Source organism: Cydia fagiglandana, chromosome Z, assembly GCF_963556715.1.
Source record: "Cydia fagiglandana chromosome Z, ilCydFagi1.1, whole genome shotgun sequence".
In the NCBI taxonomy this organism is placed as follows: Eukaryota; Metazoa; Arthropoda; class Insecta; order Lepidoptera; family Tortricidae; genus Cydia; species Cydia fagiglandana.
The window spans coordinates 41,387,106-41,404,903 of record NC_085959.1 but is presented as its reverse complement, the minus strand read 5'-3'; the positions used below and the strand labels follow the sequence as shown (position 1 = coordinate 41,404,903).

Below are 17,798 nucleotides of genomic sequence, written 5' to 3'. Positions count from 1 at the left end.
TATACCCTGAGAACTCGGGAAAACTAGAGTTTAAAGTTTTTGTAGAGCATGTGGACGCAAAGGACAGATTGGGAAATAAAAGTCCAATATTTCTCAACCACATATTCACAAATGGCATAAAAGGTGTAACAGCTATACAGCGCGTAAACGCTAACAAAATTGCAGTCGTTTTCAAGCAATATAATAATGCAAACAACTTTCTAAGCAACACTGCATTTTTGACCAAAAACAACATGAAGGCGTACATACCGGCGACCCAAATCGAAAACACTGGGATAATTCGATTCGTGCCAGTCAATATCTCGAACAAGGATTTATACACAAAGTTGAGCTCTATTTATGAGATCATAGCGGTCCGCCGCTTCTCGAAAAAAATTGGACAGGATCGTGTTCCCTTACAGACGGTGAGCATTACATTCTTGTCGCATGTACTACCGGACAATGTACAGTACGATTTATTCTCGTACCGAGTATTTGAATATGTGCCTCCACTACTGCAGTGTTTCAAATGCTTTAAATTTAATCATGCAGCTAAAGTATGTAACGGAAAACAGCGTTGCTCCATTTGCTCGGGCGACCACTTTTATAAGGACTGTGACAAACCGAATGACTTATGTTGTGCCAATTGTAGCGGCCCCCACTTGGCAATTTCAAAAGCTTGTCCTGTAAAACTTAAAAAAATAATGGAAAAGAAGACAAACATCACATATGCTTCTAAGGCTGATACGAGAAAAGTCGAGTTTCCGGCGTTACCTGACAAAAGCAAAACTGTAAGACCTGAAAAAACATCAAAAACACAATCGCAAAAACCTGTTCCTTCTACACCAGCAGAAATCCCGAAATTTGACATTAAAAAAGAATTGTTACAGAATACAGATTTAATGAATGCACTGGTTAGCACTCTCATAGAATTAGCCAACAAGACCGATTCCAACCCAATCACTAATAGTTCTATTAAAGATATGCTTATTAAAAACATTAAATAATGGATCCTACACACATTCGTATTGCTCATTCAATATTCAATCTGTTTCAAATAAAAAACCGTTGCTAATTAATTTTTTAAAACTTAATAATATTGATGTTTGTCTTCTTAATGAAACCTGGTTAAAACCAACTACTGCTTTTAGAATACCTAATTATAATATTTACTGCAAATATAGTAAAAATGGACATGGCGGAGTTGCTATACTTGTTAAAAATATATACAAACATACTTTTATACAGACTAACTTTTATGAAAGTATTCAAAATGTAGCGATCTCAATTGTGACTGACCGAGGGCCTTTATCAGTTTTATGTGTGTACTGTCCTCCAAACCGTCCACACATAAGACTAAATAGACTTAAAAATATAATTGAAAAATTACCAACACCTATAATAATATCAGGAGATTTCAATGCACATCATACAGCGTTTGGTTGCGCTACTAACCAATCCCGAGGTAACACACTGTTCGATATTATAAGTGACTTAGACTTATGTATCTTAAATGACGGAAACCCAACTACAGTTACTTACCCTAATCGAAATCCTTCAGCGATCGATGTTAGCTTCTGCAGTGCAAGCATAGCACCTCTGTGCGAGTGGCAAGTCCACGACGACCCTATGGGCAGTTATCACTACCCTACTATAGTTAGTATATTGACCTCTCTTGAAAAATATCAAATAAGTGACCCTATAGATAAATTTATATATACTAAAGCCATGGACATATATATTACTTCGTAAGGACGCGGCTAACGAGCACTAAAAAGGGGGCCGCTACATGGGTGTGATATTTGCATTTATCACACCCCGGCGCTCAGTCGTGTGGCGAATTGCGCAGTAGAAAGTTGTCACGCAGCATAACACAAAAATGCCTTATTGCGTTGTAAAAGGGTGCAAAAACCATTATAGGAAGTATAAGAAAAAAAATGGGATCTCATATCATCGGTAAGTAATTTCCAATTAGGTTTATGTATTGCTTAAAACCAATTTTAAACGATAATTTTATTTCATTCTCACGAGCAACTAATGTTCGCTCGTACGTCATAGCGCTAATGCATTAACCTTGTAAGGACGTCATTTCTCTTTGGAAGTTATTATGAAGTAGAAATGCATACTGCGTGATTTGTATAGGTAAATTTACTTAAATATGATTAGTTGATTACCTACCGGATATAATTACCGAAATTAAAGTACCTATTGTCTGTCTTACAGAGTTTGTTCCCGTTTCTTTTACATAATTATTAAAAACATTCGAAATAACAAGATCAAGTATTTGTTATTGTTTTATTCGTTGACTTAGGTACCTAGTATATTAATTCTTGTCAGGTTAAAGTTTTTAATTAACTGTAGGTAAAACTCAAAAAAAATTAACAGGTGAGCGCTAGAAACAAAGCGCGCATTTTCAAACACCGATTAATTCACATCGCTGTATTTAATACTTTCCATTACCTACTTATATTTTTGCATCATATTTGTGGACAGGTGGCACGCTCTCGTTTCGGAGGCCAAGATTCTCTTTGGATCACTGAGCCAAAATAGTTAGTTTGTATTGCTGTTTCCTTCTTTTTTACTCTACCTGTTTTGCAAGCAAGAAACTAACAGAAATAGTTGTTCGCCGCATTTTACTCGCGAAAGCTCGGGAGGTACTTATCGAACTGTACTGCTGTAGCTAGTAGCTCGGCCAACTTGTCGACCTTGACAGAGCCGGCTTACACAGGGCGGCACACCGCACTGCGCGAATGTTTAAAATATTGCATTGCCACCTGAGACGATAATGACATCACGAAATAACGTAGAAGAACGGAAACTTATAAGGATAAGTTCGCCCATTTTAATACAATAAATATGTTAACTAAAGCATTTATTACGAGAATCATAAGTAATACATAGGCAAAGGGTTAGGTTAAGACATATGTAGGTAGGGTAGAAAAGGGGTTTCAGTCGATGTGTGGAAGGGCGGCACCGTCGTCGAACCCAAGCCACCAGGCGGGGGACTTAAACCGGTGGCGTGTGCCTCGGATGCACATGGTGGTGGCACGTATAACGGCGTTACTGATCCTGCATCTCAGCCAGCCCAGTACAGTACTTAGAGATCGGTTCCAACGTTGAGATATGGTTTCTGCCATATGTTTTATAACGGAGGACATTTGGGGTGCATAGACGCTGTCAACAGATGTTACAAGTGGTGTGAAAGTTGCATGTCGCATTTCACAGGCCGTGGAATATTTTCTCTGTTTTTCGTCTTCAGCTGATTTTAGTACAGATGTCACGGGTCTTGAGAGGTAAGAAGGAGCGTCAGTGTCGACGACACGGATATCAAACAACGCCAACAAATACAACAAATAATTTTGATTAACCATAAACTTAATCGACGCTCTTCTGATATAAACCGCGAATAAACTTAACAAGCCTTGTACGCCCGTACAAAGTTATCGCGAGAGTCGAGCTCACGTAGTTGTACGCAGTGTGTAACAGATGGCGCTTTTTTGCTGACATGAAGATCGCAACGGGCAATTCATATGCATGCGCTCATCCATAGTTTATATCTATGACTAAAGCTGACTGGAATAAATATAAAGAGCTTTCAGAAGAGGTATTCTCGGATTTTCCTTTAAATGAGAATGATCCTATACAATTATATGACAAATTTACTTCTGAACTCCACCTATTAAAAATACAATGTATCCCAAAACTTACTAAAAATACAAACTTTATTAGCAGACCGCCGGTTCCTTGGTGGAATAAAAAATGTGAGGATAGTGTCATTAAAGCCTACGAGTACGAGGCATTAAAATATTACAGGGCGAATCCATCCATAGAAAATTATATTACGTACAAGAGACTTGTTGCTCTTAAAAAACGCACAATAGCAGAGGAAAGAATTAGTAGTTGGCGTAGTTTTTGTGCTTCTTTAAATCGATGTACACCTATTGGGTTAATATGGAACAATATTAAACGTTTTAAGGGATTAAAATCTAAGCAGATAATTAAAAATGATGAATTTATAGAACCATTTATAACTAAATTAACCCAAGGTTGTAGTAACGATCCTAGCTCTATAGAAAGTTTATTTGAAAGTAACAATGATAATAATGAGTCTAAGTACCTTATTGAACCTTTTACTTGGGAGGAATTCATTGTAAGTCTGCAATCTAGGAAAAATACTACCCCAGGCTTAGATGATATACCATACCTACTTTTAAAGAAGCTGCATGTTAATGGTCAAAAAGTTTTGCTAAGAATTATGAATTTACTTTGGATACATGGCAAAATACCTCAATCTTGGAAAACACAATGTGTAATACCTATTTTGAAACCAGATAAACCTCCTAGTGAGGCCAATTCTTATAGACCAATTTCTCTATCATCATGTATTGGTAAGGTTTTTGAGAATATGATAAAGACTAGACTTGATTGGTATGTTGAGGCAAACAGCATATTGCCTCCATTTCAAAACGGCTTTCGACGAGGTAGGAGCTGTTCTGACAGCTTCATATCTCTTGTTTCTGATTTAAAATTAGCTAATTATAACAAGTCACATGCTGTTTGTATATTTTTAGATGTACAAGGAGCATTTGACAATGTTGATCCTACAATACTAGTAAAAGTTCTATCTAATATTAATATCCCTGGGAAATTATGCAAATGGATATTTAATTTCTTAGATGATAGAGAGCTATATGTAAAATTTAATAACATATTACATGGACCACGACAAGTTTCCAAAGGCACAATGCAAGGAGCAACGCTGTCTCCTTTACTGTATAATTTGTACACTAGCGAGATAAACTCATTTGTAAATAGTTCTAATGTTAGTATACTGCAATTTGCAGATGATCTTGTAATATATTCTATTAATTCTAATCTAGATGTAGCTAAAGCTCACATTAATAATGTTTATTACAATAATTATTTACACTTAAAGATAAATCCTGACAAAAGCAAGTTATTAATATTGAGCAAAGACACAACAAATGTAAATATTGTATATAATAATGAGATTATTAGAGAAGTTCCTTCTCATAAGTTTCTAGGCGTAGTAATAGATAATCATTTAAATTTTGAGCTACATGCTAAGCACATAATTTGTAATTCTGTTAAAGGTTTAAATATTATGAGATGTCTTGCCGGTATATCTTGGGGTGCCGACCCTAAAGTACTGTCCTTACTATACAAAACCCTAGTCAGAAGTCACTTTGATTATAGTTTTCTTGTACATATGAATACTGATCACACACATAAGTTACAAATAATTCAAAATAAGGCAATGCGAATAATATCAGGGGCAATGTGTTCAACCCCAATAAGAGCAATGGAAGTAGAGACAAAAACAATGCCTTTACCTGTCAGATGGGTGTTGTTAGCTTACAGATATTTAATTAAGATATATGCTAAAAATAATCAAAGTATAATAAGAAGAATAAAGGGTCATCCCAGAATTCCTAAGTTAACAGCATTACTCTTACAGGTGGAAGCTAAGTTTAGTAATATATATAAAAATGAAATTTGGCCATGTTATGACGATAGCTTTAATAGTAAACTTTTAAACATTACAGTATGCACAAACTCTATCAATAATAATACTGATTTTCTACATTTCTTGTCACAAATTCCCAATTATTACAAATTATACACAGATGGTAGTAAAGCAGAGTCCCATGTTCGAAGTGCAGTGTATGATCCTCAGACTAAATTCGTTCAAAGCTTTAGGTTGCATGATTTATGTTCCATATTTACGGCTGAAGCATATGCTGTATTTGAAGCCCTGAAAGTTATATTAAGAATGTCAGAATATAAGCATTTCTTTATTTTCACTGATTCACTTAGTTTAATTTATGGATTACAGAATAATCAATTGCATTATAAAGATAATTTTATATTGTACCAAATTAAAAAGTTGTTATTACAACTGAAAAATAATAATGTAAATATTAATTTTATGTGGATTCCATCCCATACTGGTATAACAGGGAATGAAGTTGCAGACAAAGCTGCTTATTTAGGTATCAACGAATTAGATGTAAGATGTAGTACTAGAATTCCACTAACTGATTGTCAAGCTTCTGTTAAGACTGTTGTGGCTAAGATGTGGATAGATTTATGGACCAAAGATAGAGAGACAAAAGGAAGATGGTACGCTAGTATTCAAACCGACTTACCTGGAAAGCCTTGGTATGAGAAGATAAAGATTGGAAGTCGTAGCTTTATTACCACCATCAATAGATTGAGGTTTGGTCACAACTGTGCACCAGCGCACTTAGCCAGATTTTCGATTATAGCCGATGGTACATGTCCTCACTGCCAGAATGGTAGCGTTGCAGATGTTGAACACCTTATATTTAAATGCCAAGTGTTTGCGTTTGAAAGACTCATCCTTGCAAGTGAATTAAGTGAAGTGTTTGATAATAATGTCCCCCGCCGCCTCACCGATATTCTTAAAAATGTTGACAGTTACGCTACGTCTTACGTAGGCGAACAACGCGCGAACGCGGCGCGGCGCGGCGCGGCGAAAGCGGCCGCCGCCGCGCCGCGCCGCGCCGCCTGACATTCGCGTGCAAATCGCGCCGCACCGCGTTCGCAACGAGATCGCTTACGTAGGACACTTCTATGGGCATCAAAGGATTGATTTCGCCGCGCCGCGCCGCGCCGCGTTCGCGCGTTGTTCGCATACGTAAGACGTAGCGTTACGTTCCATTATACAAGTATATAAAAACAACAGTGTTGAAGATATAAAGTGAAGTGTGTTGTAATAAAATTATTAGTGCATTCTTTGCCATTTAACTCTTTAAATGAAGTGTTCTCACAATAGCAAAATAAAGACTTGGCTTAAAGGACTCGCATTCAGGCCATAATTGTTTAAAAAAAAAAAATTGCAATGTTTGCTCTTAAACTACATAATTATTATATGCTATTCTAGTTGCAATACCTAAAAAGCAACAAAATATGAAATATAATTCGATAAGTAGAAAATCAATAATGTCCGGGCTGGTCTGGGGGTTGAGTTGAGGTTGTCTGCGCAGTAGAATCATGTGCAAAAAATTAATCTAGGTTTTTATTAAGCTAATTATATGGATATATCATGACCTAACTATTATTAGCCTCTGCCCACAACTTCATCCGCATAGAAATCGTTAAGTTGCCCCCACCCCCTCATTCTTTGTACTCTCGTACCTCGTACAAAATTTGTAATAAATCAAGGCATCAGTTCCGGGATTACAGACTAGGTAAATTAGGTAGGTACATATGTATATGTGCTAATCATCGAAGCCTATTATAACCGTTACTAAGAGATAAAGGATCAAATATCCAAACTTATACGAACTTAAGAATAAGAATAAGAGATGTTTATTAGCACAAATAATAATAACTAATACAGTCGACTCTCGTTAATTCGAAACTCAAGGGACTTTAAAAATATTACGAATTATCGAGAGTTTGAAATATCAAATACTGCGTCAAGCAGATCTTGTCAGTAGAAAAAGGCGGCAGAAAAATGTAGGCGCGAAAGGATATCGTCCCATAGAAAATTATAATTTCGCGCCTTTTTCTACTGACAAGATTTGCTTGACCATCTTATAGTTCGAAATTTTTGAGAGAAAAAATATGAAAGTTCGAATTATTGAGTAATAATTAATTATGATTTATTAACTGCTAATTTTTTAACAATACCCAAAGGTTATAGGTACATACTTACATGCACATACATAATGTGAATTAATTATTAGTCTTTGAGAAGAAGTCTGTAATATTAGTTTGCTTCAAAGCACATTGCTGAGACTGATCAATAACTTTTTTATCAGAAATACCTAGTGCCGGAAATTATTTTACGACAACAAATGCTCGTGCAACGATGAACTTGAACTTGTCTCAAAATGTAGGGTACTTACACTTACCTCTGCAATATGATAACTTTGAATTGTCGAGTGTTTGACGCCTATGAGTTCGAATTAACGCGTTATTTTGTTACGTAACGACGATTTTTTTGTTCGAATTACCAAGTGCTTAAAAATGTATGGAATTATTTCGAAATATAAAGAGATTTTCTAGGGAACTCGTGATAACTTCGAATTATAGAGAGGTTCGAATTATCGCGGGGTGGAATTAACGAGAGTCGACTGTAACACAAAACTATAATTCAATTACATAAATATTTGTGCTTCATCACACATTTATAATATTATCATTTATCATAATCATACCACAAGCTTTAGTAAAATTTTCACTACACCAGCTCGCAAAGACTTCCTGTATTCTTTTTAATTAATGCATAACACTAATTTTAAGAAATGGGTTTCATTCGATACCGAAGTTTGTTTAACTCTCGGTACGCTTTAGATTCCACTTTTCGAATTACTCGCTACGCTCGTGGTTCAACCCTGGAATCTTTCGCTTGGTCGAGTATCAATATTGGCACGAGAAGTAAAACCACAACTTTACCCCCTTGTAAAACAGATAACTATTTTCTAGTAAGTACTTACAAAAAAGTGCTACCCCGTCCTTCTTTCAGGACCTATCCTTATCACACTTATCACTTGACATTTACAAAACAACCTAGGATATTTATGACGCAGTTTGAAACATAATATAATACATTATAAACACCATGGCTTGCATCGAAAAAATGATTATGATTATGATTATAATAAAATTATCACGTTCCCTGTGCATGCATCATATGTGTAGCATTTTAGGGTACCTACATATGATACGTGCATGCACCACTAATGATGCACGACCCCATATAAACTTAAAGCTTGTCATACACGTGTGAGCTAGGTCTTTTTTATTTACATGCGCCGTGCTACTCCTGCTGAAATTAAGTGCATCTCGTTCGGTCGTTTGGCCCCACCGGCCCCACCCCCGTGTCATCTCTATATTATTGTACCTCTGTCGATGTATGTTTTCGCATCAGGGTATGAAAAACACCTAAAGTTTTTTTTTTACATGCATTGACAAGCCAGTATCACTGCCAGTATGGCTTGTCCAGATGAACGAAAATTAATTGTAAAAAAAAAAGAAACGTCAAAATGACATATGACGCTGTCCGCTGACGCCTGCTTGTTTTGTTTCGGACCACGTGTGTTTATCATAATCATTTACCTTGCGTGCATGCTACATTTAAGCTTTTAATAATAATATACTATCTGTATAACACTATGTCGTCCTCATCAGATAGCGAGCCGGAGACAAGAGGACCCGCGCCAAGGTAAAAACTCCTCCGGAATACTTGGATAGTTTATAATACAAAATCTCATTTATATCTTTCTTACAGACTCGGCCCTTGCGAAGTGTGTGCCTCAAAAGAAGCACAATACACGTGCCCTAAATGCGAAGTAAAGACATGTTGTTTAAACTGCGTTAGAATACACAAAATGGAGCTAAACTGCGACGGTATAAGGGACAGGACGAAATTTGTCCGCATCAAAGATTTCACCGATAGAGACTTGTTGAGCGACTACAGGCTGTTGGAAGAGTGTGCCAGGTTCGTGCATGGTGTGAAACGTGACGAAAAAAAGAGGTTCACTAGGATAGACAAGGATTTGCCAGTAGTAAGTTCAAGTAACCATTATATATATATGTCCTTGTGTCTAACGTTGGTGGTAACCCTAAGACAGTTCCTTCGAGTATCTTCTGGTTGGAATAAATTTTAAAAGTAAGCGAGCAATATGTAATATGAATAGCACTCTGCCGTTTATCTTACGGTTTTCGGGGGCCCTTGCGGATACACTTTGACCCTGTTTAGACTTACATGAATTTATCTTGAATGACAGTGGCGGTGGCTTCCACACTACCGTTGCATCACTGTACAATATGCTCACTTTTCCAGCATCTCTTCAAACTGAAGATAGCAGCCAGAGACCGCGGCATAGCCCTCCAGTTCCTCGCTCAAAACTTCTCGAGGCACTCCGTAAACACCACTCGCTACAATTACAAAACAAACCTGATTAGTTGGCGGGTGGAGTGGATCTTCCCCAATGCTGAACCGGATATGGTGAAATTTGTAGACGAGAAGTGCTTGGAGACTAAAAGGCTTTCAGAGCTGCTGGATAAGTACCTGGATGTCAATGCGGAGCCTTTTGAAGGGTCGAAAGCTCTGACTTATTATAAGTCTGTTGGGTTTAATGGAGTCAAAGTGCTGTTGAGAGGTACATATGAATCATATGATCAATTAGTTTTAACTTTAGACTGTCAGTGTCATTAGTAGGTTTACAAAGAAAACGAGGTCATCACACATGGCTGCAATTTTACTTGTGAAATACTACGATTCAAGCATAATTGAGTTGTATTTTACAGCGTGTTGTACTATAACAGCCCAGATACACTCCTAAAGCATCATTTTTGTAAATATTTTTAATTTACACAGTATGGGAGCGCTCATGTGTGGTGACCTCGATTGTTTAGTAGTTGATGTGGTCTGGACTCAAACCAGCGTCCTCTGCATCTTGAAATAAAGGAAATTAAAACAAGTTCATAAAAAGATAATTTAATTTGTTTCCTAAAAACACTGTTTCAGCCGAGAAAGTAAGGGGATGTGCTCGTAAGTTCTTTGAGCTGGATCCGAGCGAGACTTTAGCGGAGAACCTCTCAGGGAAGTGCATAGTTGAATTCCCGCTTGTTTTTGTCGTGCTAAAGGACCACGCTTACAATTTTGACATCATCACTCCAGGTAAATATGAATTCAAGAAATTTGTTACTCATCTCGGAAATGATGTTTTTTTAGTATTACAGTACAGATGCTCGATAAAACGCTATTTACGAGCAAGTGTGATAAAATAGTACCTTATTATTGAAGCGGCTAGAAAGTGATGGATGAGTTAGTTTGCTTGATGGTGCACTTTTGGCCAAGTCAATACAAAATGCTTTTCACTACTACTAACTGTGAGGAAATTATTTAAAGAGGTAATGAATAGTAGACAATTTTTCATTTCATTTCATTTTTAGTGTTTTATAAGCCAGAAATGTTTTTATATTTGCAGAAGACGAGTTTGACGAAGAACCTATAGCTAAAGAAACTCCGTCTCAAAATGAGGCCCAGAAGAGAAAGAGGCCTCTTCTCACGGAGAAAGTGGCACTGGAGAAACAGAAGGAGATACAGCAGGAGATCAAAGAAGATAAAAAGAAGAAGCCTAAGAATCTTCTTTTCACGACGGGGTACTCCTCCGAGGAGAGTTTAGACATTAGTGATGATGAAAGTAAAAAATAAAAACAACTATATGAACGAATGAAATGATTTAAGGTTAAGGATGCCTAGTACCTGCAAAGAATTTCGTACAGTGACCCGTCTGTTCCTATCTCATTCGCACGCGCATAATTATATTGCTCTCCTGTTCGTACAGTATCATTAATGTAAATCGTTAAAACTTTACAGTAATATAGGTTGTTATGGGTTGGAAATAAAAGTTGTTGTTGATAAAATTATTTTATTTTATAGCATTCATCTCTGCAGCTTACTTAATATTCTCATATTAATGATTAAATTAAGATTATTAAGATGTATTAGAAGAAAAAGAATAGCCTAGGTTCTATAACCCTTTGACCGCTTAAGACGTCAACCGCGCGGCCACAGCCCGATATCAGCCTTCGTGCATACCGACTAGGTTCACGATGACGCGCCGCGCACGATAGGCGTTGCGTTTAAAGGGTCAATATGTACATATGATGTATGCCCCATAAACCTTATTTTAATTGGGTAATAGTTAATAGAATTGATCATCTCTTAAAAATAGGACTTCCAATGTCGGTATTGAAATCCGATAGTGGTCCTCAATACCGGAATTAGCCCTATTCCAGGCCGCACTAATCTTAAAGATTTTCCCACAGAATCGAAATATATCCCAACTAGTTACGTTTTAGTGAATCATTTGACGATAAGTCACATTTTGCGAAAGTTTAAATTGGAAGTCAAGTCGAACCTTAAATCGAAACTCTTGTAGTTGAAATTTTATTGACATATATGACATGTGGTCGATATATCGTACTATATGCCTGTATACCAACAATCGTCTTCTTCATATTTCTTACTTAATTCCATCATAATTTTTACAAAAAGAAACTAAAATAGTTCAATACCGGAATTACGATCTTGATCCTCTTATAATTCCGGTCCGTGATCCTGAATTACGGATCGATGTTTACGATATCTCAATAGATATCGTAAACATCGATCCGTATTCCAGGATCACGAAATTCCGGTATTTAAGCCCTACTGAATACCAATGGCCACCAAAGAACTCTCAGTCAAAACAAACAAATAATCATTCGTCGCCTCTATCCCCACCACCTCACCGAACCTCTCCACGTTAAACACGTTCTGCTGCCCCACTTTCACCAACCTATTCACCCCCCCACTCCTATTCCTCAACTGCCCACTATTCCTATGCTGATACACGAAAATATGCCTCGAGCTCTCGCATACAACCCCATAAGATAAGTTAGGAGGGCAAGTGATGAATTTCCTATTCGTTTTGGAAGACTGTATGTATCCGAAGGCCATTAGAGTTCCCTCGTGGATGAGAAAGGGTCGGTTGTCGGTAGGGTAAGGTTGCCAGATGCAGGCGTCCACGTCGTGGCGCAGGACGATGGCGGGCGACTGTTGCGGGTCGATGGTGAGGCTGAACAGGTAGCGGTTAACGCTCAGCGGCACGCGGTGGGTGGTCTCGTGGTTGGTGTCTAAGCGAACTGGAAACAAAAAGTTACTTCGTAATATATCTTTGAGCACAGATTAAACGGACGCATTAAGCACGAGGCGGCACAACAAGTGCCAATTCGCTACAGAGATCTCAAACTCAATTTTTGTGGAGATTTAACATACATGGGTTCAGGTGGTAAACTTGGATGCAAGAAGTAACTGAAATAAGCGGTCTCGCTGCCATACAAAATTATAACGGCTACTCCCTAAGCACCGGACTGGACCTACGCGAACGGCGAACCATTCATAAATTGCGGTCGACGCGTTCATTCAGGAAAGCTGGTACAATGGAATGACCGAAACTTTCATTGTGCGAGTGACACCCTGGGCTATAAACGCGAAAATCGAAGTTCTAAAATTGCGGGCATCTTTCTCTGTCACTCTAATTACGCTTTCATTGGAGTAAAAGATAAAGATCCCCGCAATTTGCAAATTTCGGTTTAAAACTCATTCATTCCATTTGTGGATTCATGGATGGCCGAGTGGAATGCCCAACAATTCAAGGGTGAACAACTCTTCACACTTAACCCAAATAGACGTCCACCTGGCTTCGACAAACCGCGCCGGGTATGGAGTCAACTAAACCGCATTCGAACAGGCGTTGGAAACTGCAACTACCACTGGCATAAATGGGGCTGGCGTGACTCCCTTCAGTCACGCACTGAAGACCGCTGAAGACGCGTGGTGACCCTGAGCAGACGGTCACACATTGTTCTGGAATGCCCTCTCACCAGATTCAAGGGACGGATTGAAGACCTTGCGAACCTCAGTGAAAGGGCCATCGAGTATCTGAAGAGTGCAAACCTCAATCTCTAGATTTAAATTGAATCCAGTAACTGTAATGCCATACGATAAATAAAAATTCCATTTGTGCCAGCTCTTGTGAATCAACCTGGTACATCCAGAACACGTCCTGGTCTGATGGTTTGTCACTAGAACTAGATTAGCAAAATTTTCAAGGCTTTGATAAAAATTTGCTTTGCTAATGAGTGTAAAAGATTTACAAATTCTGTACGAGTATCTCACCTAGCACTGTGTCCTCCTCGGATGCTGCATCACACTCCTCCAACTCTTGTGTGGAGAGCCCTGGAGCAGACTGTTCAACAGATGTCACCTCCGTCTCGGAGCACAGATGTGACAGTCTGCGATGTGCCTCCTCGATCAGACTCTCGTCCATAATCTGTTCACCCTTATTATCACCACCTGTGGATGTTTTTAAATTATTGCTTTTGTGGAGTTCATTTCAATGCCAAAGAAACAGTACAGTATGAGATACATATTATACAACAATATGTACAAACTATTTAATAAGTTTATAATGTACATACAAATACGGAATCATGCACAGTATACATTTAATTTCCTGAGCATTACGATAAAATTGTACTATCATACCACTTGATTCCTGACCCACTGAAAAATATTTACTACATCAGCATCATTGCCATTCTAAAACTAAAAATATTATTAAACTTACTGTGAAAACTTTCTATGGTGGGTCACAATTCAGTGTGATTACCCAACAGTTTAACATACTAACCCTCAATGAGGTTGTCCCACAACATGCTGTCAGACTTTGTCAACAATACATTAACTTGCCCATTGTCTTGTACATTCCAGGTAGTCAACTCGCTGTCCACTCTGTTCCATAGCCGCCCACTCACAAACTCTTTACCCCCATAGCTTATTTTAACTTCCAACGGACCAACATCTACTCGGAAAAGCTTCTTGTCAAAATTATCTTCCAATTTCAACGTAATAGTTATATCTTCTGATGTTTGCAGCCAAGTGTACAATATTGTTTTGATCTCTTCCTTTTTTTCTACTATTTCCTTTTCAGAGTCTTTTGTAAATTTGAATAGATGATCTGAAGCTACGTAGATAGCCGAACACAAACTCTCCAACGCGGCATAATGTACAATGCCTTTGCCTTGCACTTGTCTAAAGCTCATTTGATTCCAGGTTGAGTTATCCATGTCAAACTTAAAAGTGACCCATGTCAAAACAGAGTCAAACTGAGCCTCATTCTGCTTTACAGACTGTAAGAGACAGTGTAAGATTTCCGTATTGTTTTTCTCTACAATTCTGGAGTCTACAATTATGAAATATTTATCTTCGCCCAAGATGAGACTTGATTGCTGCGTTTGCCATTGTGCATTACGTTCGGATGGTCTGCTGCGAGCGCGCGTGTCAACTATATGCAAGTACCCTGTCCCGTCACTCACCAAAGCCAAAGTACTCGAGGGGAACGACAGGCACAGGTTAAAATGACCAGATTTCCGCTCCACATGAGCCGGAACATCGTAAACAACGGTGTTTTGAAACGTTAGATTAGCGTTATCGAAACTGATATGCCTAACTTGCTGTTTCTCATCTATGTAGTAGAAGCTGTGCGTGTAATCCCACTTATCCGCTACCAGGTGGTTATGAAGTGCGAAGAGCTTCGCGTGAATGAAAGAGTACTGGACGTCGTCGGGGAATACACGGTCTACGCGCGTCGTTAGCTCGTGGCTGTAGTGAGGCAACGCCTGCAGGTTAAGCTTGTAACCTTCGAACTCGTGGTCCAATAGACGACGGTCCGGCCGCAGGTCAACTAAACTCGAAGGCATTGCGATAGTTTTCTCGTTAAAATAAATGTAGCTGAAATGCCGATTGTTTGCACATCCCGTCTGTCACCTATTAAGGACCACGCGTCATTATTGACGTTTCAACTTAAGCCCGCTCCACACTCGAGAACGAAGCGCGGCACGAAGCCGCGAACGCGAGTGTGGAGTCCAAGGCCCCAACGTTGTCTGTTCTCTTTGACGGCACAGCAACTAGAATCATTTCTCTCTCCTCGCCTCGCTCTTTTAAAAATGCCGATTGTCAAAAAAGAAAAAGGACAACCATACTGTTGACAAGATGGACTTCAAATCAAAGTGTTATCGTTTTTAGGGGAAACCAGTGGCCTATTTTATAAAGCTACAAGTTACAATTTACAAGCGGAAGTCTCGTTCTAACACATAGGCTTTTTATTTTAAGTTTATTTAGTTTAGAGATAGTTTGTATTATTATTTGTAAGCTAATTGTAACTTGTAGCTTTATAAAATAGGCCACAGGTTGTGTATGTTGATCACTTCCTAAAGTTGCTAACACACTATCGCACCGCACCAAGGTCATTGTGGGACGCACCCATAAGTAAGAGGGAGAAAGAGATATCGCTTTCTCCCTTTTACTTATGGGTGCGTCCCACAATGACCTTGGTGCGGTGCGATAGTGTGTTAGCAACTAAGTTATGTCCCCAAACAATTGCGCATGTGTGTGCCTGAAGCTTCTATGTGTGCGTTGGCCTCCGAGAAAAAGTTGCGAGTAATAAAAATAAAAACATTTTTCTACAGCAACATTGCTCCCAACTCTGATTTAAATTATCACGAATTTTATACATTATTAATCATAAAACGGGACTTAAAACGCTTAAAACTTAATTATACGCGATTCAGTTTTAAAATTGAATATTTGCTTCCAACTGTCTTTATCAATGTCCATAAAATATATGGAGGGTAGGTACGTCTACCCACCATAATAAAAAATATATTTGTCAATGACTCTGTCCAACTGCTGTGGTTAAAGTTCATAACGAAAATTGTATTTATTAAATCTTTAAATAATAAATACAACGTAGCGGTACTACCACTTAAGACTGTAAGTCTGTACCTACATGGATTACATCAATGCACATAGAAAATGTGCTAAATGCGGAGCAACGGCTGTTGAAGCAGCCAAAGTGAAATTCACAGTTTTAGTGGGTTCAGAAGGAACCGAGTCATAATGCATCTGGAAAGCGTATTAATTAATCGTGAAGAAATGTATGAATACAAGTTGGAAATCTGTGTAAAATGCCGTGTGTAAAGTGTAGTGTATCTGTGTGTAAAGTGTAATAGGTAGGCATGCCTAATGTTTTATTTGTATTACACTGGAAACTTTGTGAATGCGCTTTATTAATGTAATTTTTTTTATTAAGTTGTCAGGGTTTAATTTTCAGTGTATATTTCTATATGTAAAATATATTTTTAATAAATAAAATTATACAATGTTATACACATAAATATGCCTTTTATTTAAATCAATTGATAATACCAAAACAAGGGGTAATATTTGCATTTTTCATATATTTCGTGATATGAAGATAACAAATATGTTTTTCAACAGAATTACTACCTACCAATACCCGCCAGGCTAAACAGGTTGTCAACTTTAGTTCTTGGTACACAACGCGGCGCTACTAGTATAAACGTATAAACGTTTGGGGACATTTTTTTGTATGGAGTTATCGTTCTTCTCCTAGTGAGTATTATATTCTTTGATGTTGCGTAAAAACGTATATCCCCGGCTATGCCCCGGCTATACGTTTATCGTAACGATTTGTCATACACACGGTTCGATTTATCTGCACAGTCGGACTGCACAGTTTGATCGCCACGATTTATCGTTACGTGAGTAGCCGGGGTATGTGTGCTCTTTTAGGGATGTGAAAAGTCGATTTTAATCATGTTATTTATTTATTTATATCGATAAACGCTACACAGCGGAACGAAATAGCGATTAATTCAAGCTTCAATATCTTCGTTAAACATGTACATATTATAATGTAATAAAATAATTCAATTATTGTGGAACACATATTTTATTAGGTATTTATGTATTTTAATTAAATATCTGAACTTTCCCTAGGTTCCCTGCTGGGGAGTGACTATAAAATTGTGATCTGATAACCACAATAAAGAATAAAATCGTTTTTGTTCATTTTAGGTATCGTTAAACCTTTGAAGTAAAATTAAACATGCAAGAAATGTCGATAGTTTATCGATATCACTTTATCGACATGGCTACAGCAAGGTGTTTCCACATTGTTAATCGTACACTAAACAAAAGTGGTCCCAGTGACAGCACGCTTGGACGTAATCTCTGTATATTATACATATGTCTATGATCGTACACTAAACAAAAGTGGTCACAGTGACAGCCCGCTTCGACCGTAATCTTTCAGTATATTATATCTATGGCTTAAGGCCATATTTGTAAAAAAAAACTCATTTGACATCAAAACATAACCTTGAAATTTATGAAAAGTCATTTTCCG

General features: G+C 37.9%; 3 protein-coding genes and 1 long non-coding RNA gene across 4 annotated transcripts in view; 1 reads left to right on the top strand and 3 right to left on the bottom strand.

Annotated features, from left to right (window-relative positions):
* LOC134678400 (ecdysone-induced protein 74EF) overlaps positions 1 to 17,798 on the bottom strand; it is a 263,550-nt gene that overhangs the window by 65,611 nt on the left and 180,141 nt on the right. The gene's annotated exons all lie outside the window — the stretch shown is intronic.
* LOC134678499 (uncharacterized) lies at positions 4,897 to 6,439 on the bottom strand. The gene is made up of 2 exons (XR_010100192.1): positions 6,150 to 6,439; positions 4,897 to 5,755 (listed from the first exon to the last, which is right to left on the bottom strand). It is a non-coding gene; the product is annotated as an uncharacterized LOC134678499 (long non-coding RNA).
* On the top strand, positions 9,056 to 11,375 carry LOC134679397 (box C/D snoRNA protein 1). Its single transcript, XM_063538293.1, has 5 exons — positions 9,056 to 9,196; positions 9,263 to 9,539; positions 9,818 to 10,136; positions 10,505 to 10,657; positions 10,968 to 11,375. The coding sequence occupies exons 1-5, from the start codon at positions 9,147 to 9,149 to the stop codon at positions 11,192 to 11,194; spliced, it is 1,026 nt and encodes a 341-aa protein (XP_063394363.1). The 5' UTR covers positions 9,056 to 9,146; the 3' UTR covers positions 11,195 to 11,375.
* On the bottom strand, positions 11,539 to 15,343 carry LOC134679394 (nudC domain-containing protein 1). Its single transcript, XM_063538291.1, has 3 exons — positions 14,220 to 15,343; positions 13,706 to 13,882; positions 11,539 to 12,669 (listed from the first exon to the last, which is right to left on the bottom strand). The coding sequence occupies exons 1-3, from the start codon at positions 15,286 to 15,288 to the stop codon at positions 12,194 to 12,196; spliced, it is 1,722 nt and encodes a 573-aa protein (XP_063394361.1). The 5' UTR covers positions 15,289 to 15,343; the 3' UTR covers positions 11,539 to 12,193.